The 21,491-nt window shown below is 41.3% G+C and overlaps 1 protein-coding gene across 4 annotated transcripts in view; it reads right to left on the bottom strand.

Moving 5' to 3' along the window:
- KIF5B (kinesin family member 5B) overlaps positions 1–10,709 on the bottom strand; it is a 46,726-nt gene extending 36,017 nt beyond the window's left edge. Inside the window, exons 1-2 of one of the 4 annotated variants that reach the window (XM_043883219.1) lie at positions 10,036–10,709; positions 2,749–2,836 (exon numbers count right to left, since the gene is read on the bottom strand). In XM_043883219.1, coding sequence (XP_043739154.1) covers positions 2,749–2,836; positions 10,036–10,161 — 214 coding nt within the window. In that variant the 5' untranslated portion in view covers positions 10,162–10,709. The remainder of the gene's footprint in view (positions 1–2,748; positions 2,837–10,035) is intronic. The other 3 variants (XM_043883215.1, XM_043883218.1, XM_043883217.1) reach the window with 3 other exon arrangements.
- Positions 10,710–21,491: the final 10,782 nt, after the last annotated feature.

Raw genomic sequence — 21,491 nt, 5'->3', positions numbered from 1 at the left:
TCTTGTTAAGAGACTATACAACTGAGAATGTACAAAAGAGATAAAATCACGAGAACAATATGAGAAAGGTAAAGCCCAGAATAAGCGACTTTTAAACAAACAAAAACTAAGGCCCTAAAGAGAGCTTTTAAATGTTCAGAAGAATAATGAATGAGTAGACCTGCAGTGCCTAAAAGAGATAATTATGTCATAAATGACGTATTACCACTTTCTACATCATCTGCAAAATGAACAGAAAAAACACTGCTAAGAGGGAGTTTGGGATGGAGGTGGGTAGGATGGTCAAAGAATGGTTTTAAATGAGCTCAAGTTTCTAAGAGAATTACATCCCAAGGACAAACATTTCACAAAAGTCAGAGAATGGAGGTAAAAGAAGATAACTCATTTTCAAAAAGTGAAAAACGATGGATTCTGGGAACCGCAGACAAATATACCAAAATTTCACTAAGGAAAAACTATGGCTGAACTGATCTCACTTACTGTTTGGTCACTCAGCTAGTACATGAGGAAAAACCAGTCATGCACCATGATTTCACAAAAGGATGCAAGATTTCCATCATATTCTTGAGGATATGTTGCCAAGCTAAGAACTAGACAAATGTACAGGTAAGAGAATCTTAAGTTGGTTAAATACCCAGTGTGATTAAATAACCGCCAACAGCCATATTCCATTTTTAGAAGATCAGGCTAAGGACCATGGTCCATTAAGCACTTTTAAATGATTCACAGTAATACTTTCCAAACTCCAGTGTGTTTAATGACCTTAAAAAAAAAAAAATGCCTTCAATACCCTTGACACTGTAACAGACTTATCAAAATAGGCTGATAGCCAATTTAGATCCCTAGTAAGATAACTGTAAAAACAAAACTCAAAATAGGATTATGAGCTAAAATGACAGAATAGAATCTGCACTTTAAAGGCTTGCACGCAGATTTTAAAATCTACAATACTCAAGTGGGTCTAATGCTGGCTGGAGCAGATATGAAAACGATTCATACATTTAAACTGCCCGTGAATTCATGAATCAATAATTTTATATTATTAAAAAAACTAAAGTAATCTTACGCTGTACTGATGACAAAACTACACCAAAATCAAAGAACGTAGCATAACTGCGTCCCTGACAGATCCATCTGGAAAACTATTTGATGCTTACAACAAAAGATGATGCTGCCCTTTCCTCTTTCTTCCAATTGTTTACAGAATCACCAGTTAATTCTCCCTCCTGTCTATCATCTCACACAGATCCCATTCCTGCTGTAACCCTTGGTGGTTTCATGTACAAGTAGTGAGTGATCCCATTACTAGATGTCCGTGTACTAGATGACAGCCTGGCCTCTCAGATCCTTACCCTACTTTTCTCCATGATCTTATCCTTTTCTCCTTTAGATACCAAGTCCATGGTCACACTCCTTTCATTACTAATTGCACTGCCTTCCAAGCATCAACTATTCACTTCCTTTTACTCTTTCTATTACCCTGATTTCAACAAACCTTTGACTCCTCTGAGACTATAACAGAGTAATCTCACCACCTTTTTTCACTGTCCCATAATAAATCACCTCCTTCCCTAGCAACCTGCATCCTTCTCCCACTCAGCCAGCTTAGATTCCACAGTTCACCATGAGCATCACCCTCCTGACTACATCTCCTGCCCTCCTCTCCTTCTTGAGTATTTCCTGGCAAAACACAACGGGGTAAACTCAACTCTCTGGCAGCTAACCTCAAGTGCGCTCTGAATGCTGCCTGGCAATCTTGCCACAGCTCCCTAATCCATTCACTTCCACACTGCTAGATGACTTCATACCTTTTCTTCACACTTCCTCCCCCATCCCCCTTTCTGTTAACAATTCTGTTCACTGTATTAGAGACAAAATGGAATTAATATGAAATGAACATTTTTCTTCCATGACAGGTATGGACTTACTTCTACCCATCAACTGTTTCCTCCTGTTACTAGATGAAATGTCTGTGTTCCTACTTAATCCTAACCTAACCACTTGATACTGAATTCCAACCCCACTAGCTCAGTGAACAATACAAGACAGATGCTGCCTCACTCTGAGAAGTATTTTTCAACAATTAGAGCTGTCAAAGCGTGAAAGAAATCACTTCACAAAGCAACAGTTATTTAATCATCAGATTCTTTTGATATCTTTCTGCACTAACTGGAAGTATTAATAAATCCAGATAATCACAACACCCTCTCAGCTCTAAGATTCTGTTTTTAGAAAATATCTTAGCATAGGTTAATGGTATTAATGGGAATGTACACATTTTTCTCATCTTTGGTACCTCTGGTGAACTCCTCAAGGGTCTCTCATTTGACTACAGGGCAAGTCCCCAGGGAAGGAATAACACTGGAACGGGAGAATGACAGGCTGCCATTTCCTATTACTTTACAGAAACTTGTCTAGTAATTTTGTCTTCATTTTCATGCTGCTGTATTTCTATAACAGCTACCTTAGAAACTCTCTTGGGAATATTTAATAGAACTGCATATTTCAAGGATATGTGTACAACATTGTAATTCTCATAACACCCTTCAATAAGCATTGCACATAAATTTCATGAAATTTGAGCAATAGAGTTTAACTATATTTGACCTTTTTATTATTTGAATTTTTGCAACTAACTGAAAAGAAAGGGAAGGTAAAATGAAAAAAAAGAAAGCTGAGCAAATGGGAGAGATCACGAACAAAACTGGACTTACTGCTGGGATGACTTAGAAGGTATAACATATTTACCTTTAACGATCTTCTTTGCACAGTCATTATACACTTGCTCTTGAGATGTATTTGACTGGAACACCCGGTCAAATGCATAAGGCTTGGACTAAAAAACAGAAACAAAAGTTTCAACTACACAAATTAAATGTGAACAGACATTTCTAAGCTCCTTTAAAGACATCACCATATATTTAACCTTCAAAATAGGATACCTACTACGCATCACTTAGAACCTTTCTGGAAAAGTCCTTACTTAGGGCCCAGGAACAAACCCACTACAATAAACTCCACAAAACCAAGTATGTCTGTTTTAGTCTTGTTGTATTTCCAAGGCCCAGCACTGAAATTAAGTGTTACTATGGTGGGCACTCATACTGTTGAGTGATTTTTACTTAATGAGTATCTTTTCTGGCAGATACAGACTCTATTTTCAACACTAACTCATCCTGTAGACAAGGAATTAGAATTGTGAAAGGTCCAAAAGTTGTAAACGACAAAATTAAAATTCAATCTCAAGTCTCCTTTCAGTTCAGGTTTCCTTCCATTATTCCATTCAGCTTTTCGGTGTAGTGCAACAGCATTTCAACCATATTTATTTAAGTATTTATGGAATGCCAGTTATGCTGGACATCACACTAGAAGGATGACCATGACAGATTCACTCTCTGCTTTAGTGGAAATAAGAGTGGGGCAGATATCAGACAAATAATTAAGTGACTGGAATTCCACCCTGCACAACAGGGTGCTTCAGAAGGGCTATGACGGCACTTAGGGGAGAACCTGAGACTCGGGAAGGCAGGAGAACAGCAGAGAATCACTCTGGAGAAGAGATGTTAACGAACCGAAGAATAAAGAGCACACCAACTGTCAGTCTCATCAATTTACTCATGAGGGAGAGTGAGTGTGGGGAAGTACTCCAGGCATTGGGAACAAGATGCTTAAGGATCCTGAGGTTGAAAGGAACTTGGAGTATCAAGAAACCAAAGGATGTTGTTCAATCTCAAGTGCAAGGATGCACAAATCAAATGTCAACATGGTTAAAAAGGCAACTAACAGTTTAACATTATTTTTAATAGTTTTGATTTTGTGGGTCCCTTAAAGGACCTGGAGGACACAATTTGAGCACAGGTGACACAGCTTGGGAAGGAGCCAGAGGCATGAAATGAAAATCAAAGAGTATACTATCCATGCAAGTCAAAGAAGTATTTTCAAGGAGGAGGTGACTGTCTCATACGTAGTGGAGAGGTCAGGCAAAATTGAAAAGACTCCAGTGACAAAGATCAGATTGGAAAGAGGTGAAAAAAGAACAGGAGGTAACTGAACAGAAATCTAGCTGTGGCTCAAAGAAAGCTATGCTTTATGATGGGCAAGATCTGAGCAAGTTTAAAAGCTGGCAGGAACAATTAGTAATCTGAGAGAGAAAGTAAGCATCTAAAGACGAGAGAGGGAACATGAGGGTTCTCAGCACTGAAAGTAAGTGTGTGCCAGCTCTCTAGTCTCTTCTAAAGTATAGGAAGGGAGCTGGGCCCCAAAATAAACAATCATGACCCAGAAAAAAGCCTTAACCTTGTAGAATACTGCCTAGGGTCTTAGCTAAAAAAGATCATAGTTTTTAGAAACTATACCCCACATTTCCCCTCCCCAAAGCTTGGAATAACACTAACAATGACACAAGCAGCCCCTAAAGGCCAAAGCCATTCCCAATTCCCCTCTGGCCTCCTGCCAGACAGGCTGGAAGCTAACTACTTGCTACCCAAGTCTCCTTGTAACTACTGGCCACATGACCCAGCTCTAGACACTATGAAGTGACAGTCTGCTGGGAGGTATCCGAGAATCACCTCAGCCAAAGCTGCCCTTTCTTCTTTCTGGGATGAATGTCTGGAACTGGAGCATCCATCTTGCAAACAAGACACATATGAGGATGAAAAGTCAGTAACTAAGGATGACAGAGGGTAACAGAGTCAGCAAGAAGTAAAGGCCCATATCCAGACTTCCTATGTGAGAAAAATAACCTCTTATTTATTTAAACCACCATTAGTTTGTTTTCTCTCTGCAGCTGAAAGCATTCCTGAAGGATATACTCAGATGACCTCACTTTGGCATCAATTAAATGTAGGCTTCTCAATGTCTGATTATTCTTTGGCTACAACACACATAAAGTGTCCTTCTGCTAAGATTCCAAGACACTGACATTCAAATCTAAAGGTGTGGCTAATAAAAGACAATCTACTATTTCACTGATGGCACAAGATGTATTCATGATAATTCTGAAAACACAAGTATAAAATAACAGAAATAAACTATATTTATATTTTGTTCTATCAAAAAAAAAAGTATTTTTCTCTCTTCATTTACTCAGCAAACATTTATTTAGTATCTATAAGGTATGAGAACTGATGCTGAAGCTCCAATACTCTGGCCACCTGGTACAAAGAGCAACTCATTGGAAAAGACCCTGATGTTGGGAAAGATTGAAGGCAGGAGCAGAAGAAAACAGAGGATGAGACAGTTGGATGGCATCACTGATTCAATGGACAAGAGTCTGAGCAAATTCCAGCAGATAGTGAAGGACAGGGAATCCTGGCATGCTGCAGTCCATGGGGCTGCAAAGAGTCAGACATGACTTAGTGACCAAACAATGCCATGGTATGAGCTATTATATATGGGTAACACAATTTTAGAAATGACATTTAATTAGTGTGAGAGTAGGCTACAAAGAATAACAGAGGATAAGGCTGGATAAATTCTTGAACACTAAGCTAAGCACTTATATACGAGGACTGAAGATAAGTGATCAGTAATGTTAACTGAATTGAAACAGAAACAGCCTCCACCATTAGCGAATTCACGAATAATTCTAATTTTGCTTGAAGAAACAAGTTAATCAGTAGAAGTTAGGTAACAGTATGACAACTGCATCCCTCCAAAATAAGGCAAATGATATTTTATTAACATAAACATTTAAACAATAAAAAGAACAAACACCACTGTAGTCCTATCTTCATTTTTACATAAACTAAAAAAAATTGCTTATAAACATTTAGAAAGAGATATGCCAAAAATAACAGGTAATATAAAGTCTGCCTCAAAAGCTGATACTTTATGCAGCTGTTTACTCAGGCATCACCTAACACCAAATATGCAAACTACCACTGTATTAGATTAAGAATATGAGCATGCAAACATAAAAATAATAAAGCTGAGTGACTTTTTAAAGTTGGTAGTGGTGGTTTAGTGGCTAAGTTGTGTCTGAAGTTATACGTTAAATAAAAAACTAACTGAAGTGCTTAGTATTTTTTATTTTAATTATTTATTTTATTTTTGGCTGTGCTGGGTCTTGGCTGCTGCGTGGGCTTTTCTCTAGCTGTGGTGCCCAGGCCTCTCAGCGCGGTGGCTTCTCCTACTTCAGAGCCCAGGCTCTGGAGTGCCGGCCGCAGCGCGTGGGCTCAGCAGTCGCGGTCCCCCAGCTCTAGAGCAGAGTTGCGGCGCACAGGCTTAGTGGCTCTGCAGCATGTGGGATCTTCCCAGACCAGGGAACGAACCTGTGTCTCCTGCATTGGCAGGCAGATTCTTTGCCACTGAGCCACCAGGGAACGAACCTGTGTCTCCTGCATTGGCAGGCAGATTCTTTGCCACTGAGCCACCAGGGAAGCCCTGAAGTGCTTAGTATTAAGTTGACAAAATAGCCTTACTTTAATTTCAAAACTGAATTATAATTTTCTTAAATAAAGCAAATGTGATCCTGGCTTCCTGGATGAAAAATGAGACTTGTGAAACATAAAAACTATTTCTAATGGCCTATAACAAAGGTACATCCCATAACTAATAATCTTTCAAATAAATTAAACACTCATGATCTGGATATCCATATCTTAAAAAATTTGGCCCTTGGTCTTGAAATATACATCATGCAGCCTTTAAAAATGTGTATCTTCAAAGATACTCCAACTCACAAGATGTATTTACATCTAACTTAGGCTTCAAGGGGACAAAACCAAACAGGAATGTTTATTTACCTTAGATTTCTTAAGTTGAGTGGTTCCTATCTGAATCTGCACAGACCAGGCTGAACACCAAATTTGGTTACAAAGGACACACTTCTGGCAGGAATATGTCTTTCTCTGGAATTCTGAATAGTGATTTTCAGATCACATGGGATTACATCATATTACATTTTCCTTAGTTAAGACACTGATTGTGGGCTAACATTCTGCAACTGTAAAGGTATATTATGATGGCTCCTTTTTTCAATTTTCATATATAAGGTAATCAGGATTGAAGACCAAATCATCATTCATTTGAAAGGGGAAACTGTACTGTGCTGGAGGTTAGAAGTAGGTCTAATTTCAATGAACCACAACAGTCCGTTTTGGGTTCTGGCAGCCTCTACAGTATACTATATAAGAAATGACAGTTAGTAAAGATACTTGATGCAAGTATGCATGTTCCACTTTTATGATGTGTAAACAGATCAAATAATAACTTTTCTTATTTATTTCTTTTATTTGGTGTTTTCAGCTGGCTCCTTTGAACTACAGAAGGCGTTTCCTTAGTGCCCCAGTTTTTGTGGATCACAAGTTTGCTTATCTAAAGCAAATAGTTTTACCATATCACTGTCAAAGATCTTCAAAAAATAATGCATTTCTATTTCATTCAATATGTGATATGTATAGCACTTCACTGAGCATTTAATTACCAAAAAAAGAAAAAACTGTACAAAGGCTGCAAAGCACAGAAAAACACTGCAAGATTACATGGCCATGGGGTCACACCACATTAAAATCACTGACTACGTGAGTAACAGGAAAAAAGTTTGGACAATATATTGGAAACTGAACTTAGATGAAAATCAGAATCCTAAAAAATTATCTTCTTTGTGAGCACTGATTATAGTTACAATTTGGTAACACTCTAAACTAAAACACTTATTTTTTAAATTTTGATTTAACCAGAAGGCTGTGTAGAAAATGTTTTCAAATTATTTTAGACAATTTAATTTTAAATGCTGCACTGCAGCGATTCCTTCTTAATCTATTTACTTTGAATCAGGGTCAGTATCCAGTAAAATGAAGAAAAAAAAAAGAGATGACTTTACCTAGAGGTTTTCTATTTCCACTTCTAGCTGCCGTTAAATTCTCAGACAACTTTAAAAAAAAATTAAAGAATGCACTTAAAAAAATTTTTTAAAGAAATCTCAGAGTAATTAATGACTTCTATATGCAGAAGATTGGTTTCTGAAAATAATGAACTAAACATGTTGCTTTACATTTTCTAAAGCTGTCACTCAGTTGTAATATCCTTCTGCTTGTACTTAAACAAACAAAAAACCCAAAACGACTAAAATGCTTACCAGTTTATCTAAAGGCCAACTAACTTACATTACTGATTTATGACTCAATTACTTGTCCATGATGTTTAATATCACCACTTAAATTAATTACTAAGGAAACCTAAGTATAACTTAAAATAACTTTATCCAAAGGAAACAACCTAAAATAAATGTGTACTTCCTGTGGTAATTGTTTATTTTCTTTTAACTCTTTCCTCCTATCTTATGTTGTATTTGGCCTGCAACAGAAGGCTGTCTTCTAACCTAACCGTAAAACATTTTGTGAATCCTAAATCTTACCATTACAACAAATAAATCTTGACAATACTATAGGTTTGGGTAAATATCCACACACAAAAAAAATATCTGAAGAAATAAGACAGCCTTAAAACAAATCTGAAAGGAAAATAGCTTGGTTATGTCAACCACTGCAGAGGCTGAGTAATCACAACAATTCTATGAGAAACTAACAGCCTACTAGTGTTGGCCAACTAACAAACCAGGCCTTCTGAGCATCTTCTGAAATCATGTAAAATAGATCATCCTGGAGGAAAAGGATGATTAGTTTCGTGCATAACTTTCTGGCCTCTCCATGATGTCATTTATAGCACAGGTTTTTCTGTGGACTTGTTAACAAAGAACCAGCCTGACAGTCTTCACACAGTAAGAGCTGGCAGTTATTAAGAACCTAATGACTTGTTTGCCAAAACCGTCCCAAGCAATGTGGAGCTATGACATTGATCTTCTAGAGCTGAACTTGGAAACTTTCACATAAAAATTCTAAGGAACTTGAGTTCTGTCTTACATGTCAATGCTTCTAACCTTCAGTGTTCCATCTCCTGTGATATTTGTCCCATTTCTATATTAAGATATTCAAACTTATGCTAAATGGAAAGACGAAAAAGTTAACACTAAAATTGGGGAGCGTGATAGCAATGTAGAAAGATGGCAGCAAGAAAGATGAATTTAATTTTTTGTCAGAGTTCACTGTTCTGTAGGCAGTTATCTTACTCTCCATTTTAATCTCCTTGAATTGGGAATTATTTTCAAGACCTTTCACGTTATGTTTCACATTACAAAAGACATTATCTCACCATCCTTGTGATTATCAGTCATTTTTCAAGGCAGATTCTAATTCTAGAAGTAGGAATCTGATACTAACAAGAAATCTAGTTTACTGATCAAATTTTATATATTTTTTAAAAGTCTGCTTTTATAATACTTTGATATACACACGAAAAGTTAACACTCTTCCGGAGTGCTACCCATTAAAACCCAGTGAGTCTCTCTGGGCACTTATTTAACCCAACGTTCATCGGCGAGATCCGCTGGTGGATGAGACAAAATCGAGCGCTCCCATTTCAAAAGAAAACTACTTTTTACAGCCCTGGATTCGCCATTTCTAACTGTAAACTCAAAAGCGGGTTGGGTGAACACTGAAGGTACACGCAGTCGAGCATAACTGCGACTGTTACGGTTTTCCTTCTCCCACGGAGGAAACAAGACAGTCTAACGCACAGTTAAAGACTTCTTTTAAGACTAAATATCATTACTATTTAAGGTTCGGTAAGGCAGAGCCCAACGTTCTCAGCCGAACTCTGATCTGACATATTTTATGAATGATAAATCTGAGGGGGAGGGGGCCCGACACACCGACTGCATCTACATCAGAACCTGCAGGCGCACAGAAAGCCGGCGAACGGGCACTCAACTGGTTCCCCAACGGCTCCACCCGCGCCCCAGGTAGGGGAGTGCCCGGGACCCAGGGCGGGTGCCTCCCGTCCCCAGCGCTGCAGACCGGGGTGGGGCAACCCCGGAGCACCCAACGAGACGCCGAGTCCCTCCCCTGGGTCGTCGGACCCCAGTGGGGAGGTGGGGCGCCTCAAAGGCCGCTCTAGGCTTACTCCCCACTTCTCTCAACTCCCGGGGCGGCCGGGCCCGAAGGAGGGAGCCTGGGTGGGGACAGGGGCACTCACCGCGATCATGACCGTGTCTTCTCCCTGAAACTTGGCGATGTACTTATCGCCGCGGTTCACTTCGGACTCGTTGAGCGGTCTGAAGCGACACATCACTTTGATGTTGCACTCAGCCGGGTCCGCCATCTTCCCGGCTGCCGGGGCCCGAGGCTGGGACCCACTCCCCGCCGCTCAGTCTTGGAGGAAGTAGACCGAGCCGAGGGGGCTAGCGTGCCGAAGGCCGAGGGCCCGCGGTCCGCGGGGTCGCGTTTCCCCAGCGGGGCGGCCGGGACCTGGGCGGCAGCGCCCGGGCCGGCACGGTCACCCACAGGCTCACTTCCGACCCATCATGGCAGCCATGGCGGCGGCACAGCGGCGGCTCCTCAGCTTCTCCCTTGACTGGCGGGGCAGGTTGCTGGGCTGAGGGATCCCGGAGACCGAGAACGCAAGCGCCCTCTTCTTCCTAGAAGACAGCAGGCCGAGCCCACCTTCGGCCTGCCCGGCTGTCGGCTCGCCGGCTGCAGCCAGACCACTTCTAAGGCCGCGGACGGGCAGCGGGATGGGCGGCACGGATGGTGAACTGCGCACGCGCGGAGGACCCGGCGCCCCGGCGACCAATCCGCGGCGGCGCCGCCGCTCCACGCCGGGGTTGCAGGGCCAAGCTACCGGACGCGCAAGCGCAGAGTGAGCTATCGACCCTGCCGAGGATTCCACGGAGTTGCCCGGTTCCCTAACGTTCTTTTCTCTAGAGACAAGGGACCTTGTTGAAAGTGCTTCACGTTGTAGTTTAAGTAAAAAACTACATTCCTGTTAGGACGTGTTTCCTTTCTGTTTAGTCTGGAGATACATTGATTTCTAGCCCACCTTTTTAGAGCGCTTTGCCAGAAAAAGGAAGATTTGAATGAAGGGCGGGAGGTGGCTTAGGGTTCAAACGGTTGCTCATTCCTAAGAGAGGGGGTTGGGGGACAGGAATAAGAAAAAGGAAGTTTCGTCTGCGGACTAGAAGGTGCTGAAGAAATGTGGAACAGTAGGGTGAGGTGGGAGAAGACTTCCGGGGAACTGACGGTCCCAATGACTCCGTAATAATCCTATGGAACTCATCAGTCTCCACGTCTGGAGTGTGAAGACCGAAAAACTGCAAAGACAACTAGGACCGCTAAACCTAGTCCCCGATTTTTGTTTGTAAAATAGAAGAGTGTAGGATTTACCTAGTGGTCCGGTAGTTAAGAATCCGCCTTGCAATGCAGGGGGGCAGGGGTTCCATCCCACGTAGAGAAACTAAGATCCCACCCAACATGCTGCTGCAGTGTGGCCAAAAATAAAAAATTAAAAAAAAAAAAAAAAAAGAGGCGTGTACTATTGTTGTTCAGTCGCTAAGTCGTGTGGGACGCTTTGCAACCCCACAGACTGAAGCACACCAGCCTTCCCTGTCCTTCACTATCTCCTGAAGTTTGCTTAAATTGATGTGCAGTGAATCAGTAATTCTGTCCAACCATCTCATCCTCTGTCGCTACCTTCTCCTTCTGCCCTCAATCTCTCCCAGCATCAGGGTCTTTTCCAATGAGTCAGCTCTTCACATCAAGTGGTCAAAATATTAGAGCTTCAGCTTTAGTCCTTCCAATGAATTTTAAGGGTTGATTTCCTTTAGGATTGACTGGAGAAGACTCTTGAGAGTCTGCTGGACAGCAAGGAGATCAAACTAATCAATCCTAAAGGAGTGTACTATGAGAGTCTCCAGTTGTTCTCTGTCCTCCCCTGATCATCATCATGCCTGCAGAAATGAATCCGGAGTCTACAGATTCAGGTTTATTGATCCACAGCAAAGGGGGAAGAGTTCAAACCTCAGGCATCTTGGAACATCTCACCAAACACAGAAAAGGATGGAGTTGTTACAGAGCTGTGGGGGAAGTGTGGAATTTAGGTAAATTTAAATGAATCTGTATTTTGATTGGTTCCAACAAAGCAGTGCTGTGTGATATCAGATCTGGACTACAAGTGGACACAAAAAGGCTTGTTTCCTTGGAACTACAAAGTTAAGATAGATGTGGAGTATTGTCTCCAGAAACCCCCCTTTCCACAGCTCTGCACCTGACTTGAGAATCAGTCGAGGCTACCTCTCTGTGTCTTAGACTCTTAGGTAAGAGTGAGATGTTCTCTTCTTACTGATGTAACTTTGGGTGGCAGTTTCTGACAGTCTATGATATTAGAGAACAACGTTTTCAGTAAGAAAGCGATAGTCAAAGAAGGAGGTTGTTGTAGCCAGTGGGTCACCAGTTTTCAGCCCTTGTAGCAGGATCTCATTAAGGTTCTGTCCTCAGTCTTCTGCTCTTTGCTGTTGGAGCTCACTTCTTTAACAACTGCTGGTGTCTCTTCTCTACAGCCCTGAGCTTTTCACCTGAGTGATGTTCCCATCTCTCCAGCTGTGTGCAGGCCACCTTGTTTAGGATGCTTTCCCTTAGCCCCAGATTTATTAGTATTCCAAAGACGAAATTACTCCCTGCCAATACTGAGTGCAACTACTCAGCCCTCCGTTTTTGATGATCAGCATCAACATTCTTCCATACCTCCAGGCTTAAACAGTTCTAGTCACCTATAACTCCACTGTTTTCTTCATCTCAGAGGTGGGAGGGGGGTTCAGGATGGGGTACATATGTACACCATGGCTGATTCATGTCAATGTATGGCAAAAACCACTACAATGTTGTAATTAGCCTCCAATTTAGTTCAGTTCAGTTCAGTTCAGTCGCTCAGTAGTCTCCAACTCTTTGCGACCCCATGAACCGCAGCACGCCAGGCCTCCCTGTCCATCACCAACTCCTGGAGTCTACCCAAACCCATGTCCATCAAGTCGGTGATGCCTTCCATCCATCTCATCCTCTGTCCCCTTCTCCTCCTGCCCTCAATCTTTCCCAGCATCAGAATCTCTTCCAATGAGTCAGCTCTTCGCATGAGGTGACCAAAGCATTGGAGTTTCAGCCTCAACATTAGTCCTTCCAATGAAGACCCAGGACTGATCTCCTTTAGAATGGACTTGCTGGATCTCCTTGTAGTCCAAGGGACTCTCAAGAGTCTTCTCCAACACCACAGTTCAAAAGCATCAATTCTGTGCTCCAATTAAAGTAAATAAGTTAATTTAAAAAAATCTACAGAAGAGAAACATGGGAGTCTGTGTACCTGAAGTTCCTCAACTTCCATTCCACCATTCCCAGTTGTTCCCCAACTCAGAAGATCTGAGCAATGATTGTTCTAGAACTGTGATTTTCAGACTGCTCCATGGAGTAAAGGATACAAAGAAGTGACTCCGGAGGTTTCATAGGTCTGGGGAGAGAAAGGAGGTGGGTGGAAGGGCTAAGCTGGGAAGCTCTGGGAAGCTCTGCTGTTCAGCATCCTTTAGCTGCCTTTCAACTCTCACCTCTTTCCTCTTGCTGCATGACAGATTCTGGAAGCTCAAGCTTTATGAAAACAAAATCCAGAAAGGGAAGTATCTGTGAGAGCTTTCTGCTTTCGAATCTGACGCACACACTTCTTCTAGGCGAGTGAGCACAAAGAGCCTAACTCCGTACAGAACCAGGAAGGAGAAAAAGGCTATGTGAAAAACAAAGTGTTTCTTTTTCTTTTTTCTTGTTTTATGGCCACCCCAAGTGGCTTGCAGGGTATTATTAATAGTTCCTCGAGGGGACTAAACCTGGGTCTTGGCAGTAAACGCACCGTTTTAATCCCTGGACCACCAGGGAATTCCCAAAAACAAAATATTTCAAAAAATTGTTCTGTCACACAAGTGAGGAATATCAAACAATAGGGTTTAAGTAATATTTTCATAGGGAAACAAAAGATTGATTTTTAAAAAATGATTCATCTGTTTTTCTTCCAAATATATGAAAGATCAACATTATTCAATGTGAGCAGTGAGACAGTAGGTTTCCTTGAGAGTACAGTTTGAGACTCAATAATTTTTTTCCTTATGAAAATGTGACTGGTATTTCACCTATACAGATCTAGAGCATTAAATCCCCATTGTGGAAGGCAGCCTCCAAAGATGGTGCTCTAGTGAACCATGCCTACTTGTATCTCATTGTGCAGCCATTTTCCTTGAATCTTTTTTTATCTATTTACTTATTCATTTGGCTGTGCATGTGTGCTAAGTTGTTCCGTCATGTCTGACTCTGTGCAATCCTATAGACTGTAGCCCACCAGGCTCCTCTGTCCATGGGATTCTTCCGGCAAGAACACTGGAGTGGGTTGCCATGCCCTCCTCCATGGGACCTCAGGTCTACAGGCAGCACTCAGGATCTTCGTTGCATCATGGGGATCTTTCGTTGTGGTGAACAGACTCTCTAGTTGCGGCATGTGGGCTTAGTTGCCCTGCAGCATGCAGGATCTTAGTTCCTGGACCAGGGATTGAACCCAAGTCTCCTGCATTACAAGGCAGATTCTTAACCACTGGACCACCAGGGAAGTCCCGACTCTCTTCGTGAATCTTGGTAGGTCTTTTTACTCACTTGGAACTAGTACAAGATGGTAGAAGTATGATACTGCATGCTCTCTGAAACTAGGTGAGAAGAAGTCTTATAGTTTCCACTTAGGTCTCTTGAAACACTTTTGAGGAATTTTAACATGCCATGTGAGAAGACCACTTACGGTGAGAGTACCATGTCAAACTCAATAGACCCAACTGATCCCAACCTTCCAGCCATCCCCTCCCAGGCATCAGACAAGGGAAGAACCTTGAACTGTCCAGACCAGCACACTCAACAGTTGAGCACCAGTGAGTAATCCCAGTTGGCACCCTTGGAGCAGAAGAATCACTCAACTGAGGCCTGCCCAAATTCCTGATCCATGAAATCATGAGATGTAATAAAATGGTTATTGTTTAAGCTACTCAACTTCTTTTTAAAAAAGTATTTATTTTTGGCTGTACTGGATCTTCATTGCATCATGTGGGATGTTTCTTTGAGGCCCTCAGACTCAGTAGTTGCGGTACATGGGCTCAGTTGCCCCACTGTATGTGAGATCTTGGCTCCGTAACCAGGGATCAAACCCATGTCTCTCGCACTGGAAGGCAGATTCTTAACCACTGGCTACCAGGGAAGTCCCTAAGCTACTCAGTTTCAAAGACTTGTTATATAGCAATAGATAACTGGAGTAATTACCTACAGCTTGGAACCTAAAATTTATCTCCTGGAAATAGTCCTATAAAATATGACTTATGTATAATAGATGCATTTAGGTTGGATTAGATTGTAGATTAATTTTAAATAGTTGGGGGGGTGGGTCTGAGAATATAACCACTGTTTATGACATGCTGGAGAAGACTCTTGAGAGTTCCTTGAACAGCAAGGAGATCAAATCAGTCAATCCTAAAGAAAATCAGTCCTGAATATTCATTGAAAGGACTGATGCTGAAGCTGGAGCTCCAATACTTTGGCCACCAGATGCAAAGAACTGTTTCATTGGAAAAGACCCTGATGCTGGGAAAGACTGAGGGCAGGAGGAGAAGGGGACGACAGAGGATGAGATGGTTGGATGGCATCACTGACTCAATGGACATGAGTTTGAGCAAGCTCCGGGAGATAGTGAAGGACAGGGAAGGCTGGTGTGCTATAGTCCATGGGGTGTCAAAGAGTCAGACATGATGTAGTGACTGAACAACAATTGGAAAACTTGTTTCATATTTAATGAAACAAATACATACCTATTCCTGGGACTTCCCTGGTGGTCCAGTGGCTAAGACTCCATGCTCCCAATGCAGGGGCCTGGGTTCAATCCCTGCTCAGGGAACTAGATTCTTTCCCCTTATACAGTATTGCTAAATATTGAGTATTTTGTACTCAGTAATACCCTGTGTTTACAGTAGATGCTTGTTGGTTATTGGTTATCTATTTTATATATAGTAGTGTGTATATGTTAATTCCAAACTCCTAATTTAACCTTCCTCCCTCCCTTTCCCCTTTGGTAAATTTAAGTTTGTTTTCTATATCTGTGAGTCTCTTCCTGTTTTGTAAGTAAGTTCATTCATATCTTTGTTTTAAGACTCCACATATAAGCGATTATCATACAATATTTGTCTTTGGCTTACTTTGTATGATAATTCCTTCATATTTCTAAATAACATTCTTTTACTGTTGTTTATCAGTTTATTATTTTTCATTATTAAATTAAGTTCTAACTCCTTTACACTGCCCTTCATCGAATCAACACACACATTTTCTTCCTTTTCATCTTTCCAATGTACTTGTCACCATTTTAAAATTAGTAGGCCACGTTTACATTCTAAGTAATCATTATGCACAGCTTAGCCATGTAGTATACCATTAATACATTTCCTGTCTTGTACAACTTTTTGTTGTTCCTGGAGTTAATAATTGCCTTACTTTTCCCCAGTTTTTTGCTGATGATGCATTCCAAATCTTCATTGGAAGAATAAAGCTACTCTTGATAGTTTGAAGGCATTTGTCCACTGTCTTCTAGCTCTTGTTGTGGTGAAGTCTGATTCTTCCTGAGCCCTGATCATTTGCGCATGATATGCATTTTTCTTCCAGGCAGTTTTTAGTACCATTTTATCTATACTTCTCTTTTCTTTCCTATTTTCCATTTCCTTGGTTTTTGTTCTCCTATTTGACAGATTCTCTCAACTATACTTTCAACTTTTCTGTTGGTTATATATGTACATAGACATAGTTTTCTGATTTTTTAGTGAAATCAGTTCTTGCTTTATAGAACAGTATCTTCTCTTATTCTGAAGCTCTGTTTTGTTTTTGGTTTTCTAAATATTCTCTGTGGTTTGTTTTGGTCCCTGTCAGTCATGTTGGAGGATTTTCTCAAACGTGTGGTGGCCCTTGGTGTCCTAATATGTTGAATGAGAAACACTCGGAAGCTCTGTACACATTAGTAGAGTTTGGAGATTGATGGGTTTCACCACTGTGGGATTGGGCAGGCCCCATTTCATTAGGAAAATTCTAAGTTGTCATTTACGTAGACATTTCTTTTTTTGTGGGGGGTAGGGGGGCGGCTTTGCTGGGTCTTTCTCTAGTTGCAGAGAGAAGGGGCTGCTCTCTCGTTGGGGTGCATGGGCTTCAGCAGTTGTGGTGCAAGGGCTTTATTGCTCTGTGGCATGTGGAATCTTCTCTGACCAGGGATCAAACCCGTGTTCCCTACATTGGCAGATGGATTCTTATCCACTGCACTAGGGAAGTCCAATGTAGACATTTCTTTTGGACTGGTTTCCTAAGAGAGGAATTCTCCAATTTCTTATGAGGTGAGCATGAGTCTGGTGGCCAGTTTTCATCAAGGTGAGTAAGTTTGAGGGAGGTCAACATTCAGTTTGTAGACTTTTATTTTGTCTCCCTGTTTTCAGTCAGACTCACCCCTCTTTTCAGTTGAGTCTGGGGTCCCTGAATCCACAGATTTCCTGGTTCAACTTCTCCACAGTCAGCTTCCTTTCCTCTGTTATACTGGGAAGGCTGCAATCTTCTGGCCCTTTGGTTGGGGGAGTTGCATTTTAATAGATCCCTATATAAACTGCCAAATAAATTTTCCTGTTTTCAGCTGTACCCTACGCCCTCCCTCCTTGTAGTCTGCAAGCTTCCTGGTAGTATTCTATGTGGAGAATCGACTGACTTCTTGACTTTCTGCCCTGCTAGCTTAGGTTTTAGCCATCTTCCAGCTTTTTAGGCAGTTACACACTTCCAGTGTTTCACTGAAATCTTGTTTGCTGATGATCTTTTTTCAAGTTTTCTCTACATTTGTGGCTTTAGGGTTTTTGTATTTCTGTACTGTTACTTGATTGGAGCATCAGGGGAAATCAAAGATTACTGTGAATATTTCGCCTTCCGTATTTAATTGGCCACCATTAAATGGTCTCTAGGGCTTCCAAGTGGCTCAGTGGTAAATAATTTGCCTGCCAATCAGGAGACAAGTGTTCGATCCCTGGGGAAGGAAATGACAACTCACTCCAGTATGCTTGCCTTGGTAATTCCATGGACAGAGGAGCCTGGTGGGCTACAGTCCCTGGGGTTGAAAAAGAGTCAAACACAACTTAGTGACTAAACAACAACAACAAATGGTCTCTAGCTGTTTAAGTGTGTTATAACCCCAGGTATTTAATAAGTTCCTGGATGGTAGTTAACTGTGACTCATTTTCTCAAACAATGTTTAGCTTGGTGCCCAGGATCTCATAAGTGCTAATAAATCCTGTGCTGATTGAAACTGGAATTCAATAGGGGCCTATTAATTACTGTGCTTAAGAGGGGAGGGATACAGATGTAAATAATTTCCCACTGAGGAAGTCCTAGTCTAGTGGGGGATTTAGAATAAGTATACAGCACAGAAATAGGTTTTGTAAAAGCAGGGCCATGACAGCACAAAGGATACGTATTTGGGGTAAACTTTCTGACACTTTGAAGTCATTGTCAGGAATGACTGTCAAGATCTTTCACAGAATCTTCCAGAAAATTGGGCTGGATAAACCATGGTTTGACCAGATCTATCTTTTCTTTTTTTCTTTTTTTTTAACTGGAGTATAATTGCTTTGGGCTTCCCAGGTGGCACAGTGGTAAAGAATCCGCCTGCCAATGCAGGAGACACAGGAGATGCGGGTCAGTCCCTGGGTTGGGAAGATCCCCTAGAGAAGGAAATGGCAACTTGCTCCAGTATTCTTGCCTGGAAAATTTCACCGACTGAGGAGCCTGGCAGGCTACAGTCCGTGACTGAGCAACTGAGCACATAATTGCTTTACAATGTTGTATTAGTTTCTGCTGTATGACAACATTAATCAGCTGTAAGTATATATATGTCCCCTCTCTCTTGAGTCTTCCTCCTGCTCTCCCCATCTCACTCCTCAGGTCATCACAGAGTACTGAGCTGAGCTCCCTGTGCTAGACAGCAGCTTCCCACTAGCTATCTCTTTCACGCACAGTAATGTACATATGTCAGTGCTACTCTCTCAATTCATCCCACCCTCTCCTTCCCCTGCTGTGTCCGAAAGTCCGTTCTCTATGTCAGCATCTCTATTCCTGCCCTGTAGGGCAGGAATAGGTTCACCTGTAAAATTTTTCTAGATTCCATATATATGTGTTAATATACAATATTTGTTTTTCTCTTTCTGACTTACTTCACTCTGTATGACTGACTCTAGGTTCATGTACATCACTACAGGACCAGGTATATCTTGGTCATGTCTTCAATGCCCAAAGTTTCATTCTTATTCAGAAAATCACTCAATATTAACAATGTATTGTGTTATAAGAAAAATATACATAATTGAGAAAGTAGAAACTATAGAGTCTCTTCTATTCATTCATATATTTACTGTGATTTGACAAATATTAACTCTACTTTTTAAATATCAGACTTGCATATATTCTATGATGCTTAAATGTTTTTTACTCCTTTTCAAAGGGACATATACACAACGAGGTCTGTACCCCCAAAGGATCCACAGACTGATCCACAGGAAAGCCAGCAGGAATTTAACTGTGGCTAGTTCATTCACTCAAGTCAGGTTAATTGGGCAATAATCTACCATGAGATAAAAAATGGTCATCTTTAATTCTGCCAAAGAATTTTGCTTTATGTCTTAGGTCCGCTTTGAGGGGGGAAAGTCTCTGAGGCCGAAATTTACTTGCAGGGGGTTAATTGGGGAGTACTCTCAACAGCATTGCTTACAGCAGGCTTAAGCAGAGTTGACCTGTGATGCTGGCTCAAAAGTGGCCTCAACTGATTTTATGGAAAAGCTCTGGAGCAGGGATGGCCTGTCATAGTTGGTGTTTTAAAAAAAAAATATTTATTTATTTATTAGGACTTTCCTGTAGCTCAAACGGTAAAGAATCTGCCTGCAATGCAGGAGACCAGGGTTCAATCCCTGGGTCGGGAAGATCCTTTGGAGAAGGGAATGGCAATTCACTCCAGTATTCTTGCCTGGAGAATTCCATGGGCAGAGAAGCCTGGTGGGCTACAATTCATGGGGTCGCAAAGAGTTGGATACGACTGAGCAACTAACACACACATACACATTTATTTATTATTGGTGTATAGCTGCTTTACAATGTTGTGTTAAGTTTCTGTGGTACAGCAAAGTGAATCAACCACACATATACTTACATCCCCTCTTCCTTAGATTTCCTTCCCACTTAGGTCACCACAGAGCACTGAGTAGAGTTTCCTGAGCTCTACAGCAGGTTCTCATTAGTTTTCTATTTTATTGTACATAGTATCGGTAGCGTATATATGTCAATCCCAATCTCCCAATCCACCCTACCTCCCCCTCCCCTCCCCCCTTGGTGTCCATACATTTGTTCTCCACATCTATGTCTCTGTTTCTGCCTTGCAAATAAGTTCATATGTACCATTTTCCTAGATTCCGCATGTGTGCATTAATATACGATATTTATTTTTCTGAACCTTGTATGACAGTCTCTAGAGCCATCCATGGGAGTTGTCCTAATTGAGATAAAGGGCCAATCATTGGATACTGGTTGCCCCTGGGGAGAGAACCTAATCTTAGATGAAGCAGCTTGACCTGTGGAGGGCAGTTCCCACAGACATGGTGAGCTGCCATCAGCCTCAGGCGAAAATGGGAAACTTGGGAGTTTGAATAGCGCATCACAGTATCCACTACACCAATGTTGCAGTGCACTTAGGAAGCCTTTATACTGTCTGTTTCTGCAAAGAAATACAGTAAGAATGGTCAGTCTATGCCTTTCTGTCCACTCCTCTTTTATCAAAAACACAACAGAAACCAAATCTCTGAATAGCAGAACTGCAAGGTAGACAACTTGAAATCCATTCTCAGTGAATACCTTCATGGAGTTCAGACACTTCCTGCCCACCTGCCTTTCAGTTCTGTTCTTTACTGTCACCCGACAAGACTAGAAGTCAGGACAGAACCTATCTGGAAAGGTAATGCAATTTTCTCTCTTATTTTGGAGGCCCTGAAGTATGATAATTACCATGCAAAGGACCTGATATTTTATCATAGGCATGTCATTCATAGACAGGCTTAACGTAGGAGCATCTTTAACTCAGGAAGATGACCTTTCTCTCACCCTTATCCTAACCATGGTGTAACATGTCCATTCCAGTTAAGCCTTTTGCAAGAGTAGCCTACGTTTGGGATTCAGCTGTACAAATACACAAAGTGATCAAGTACCTTACAATGGCAAAGCTGTATAAACACAATCTTTATAAGAGTTATGGTCTTTTTCAAGATCCTGGAACTGTAAATATATCATGTATGGGTGTAATTTCCCAGAACTGTAAATATATCATGTATGAGTGGTAACTAAAGAAAACTGGCAGTAAAATAGTGTATAATGGCTTGTTGGCTAGATGAACCTACTAGGTTTCAAACCTTTTATTCAACATTAAAATGGATGTGATTGTTCAAAGTTTCTAAAGGTGGTTTGTACTCAGCCCATTTGCAGTTGGTGGTTCTCATGCTATGAAGATAAAGAGCTATTGATGAATGAGGAAACCACTAG

The sequence above is a fragment of the Cervus elaphus genome, chromosome 23 (genome assembly GCF_910594005.1).
Source record: "Cervus elaphus chromosome 23, mCerEla1.1, whole genome shotgun sequence".
NCBI lineage: Eukaryota > Metazoa > Chordata > Mammalia > Artiodactyla > Cervidae > Cervus > Cervus elaphus.
The sequence above is the reverse complement of the archived record's forward strand: the minus strand, read 5'-3'. Positions and strand labels throughout refer to the sequence as shown.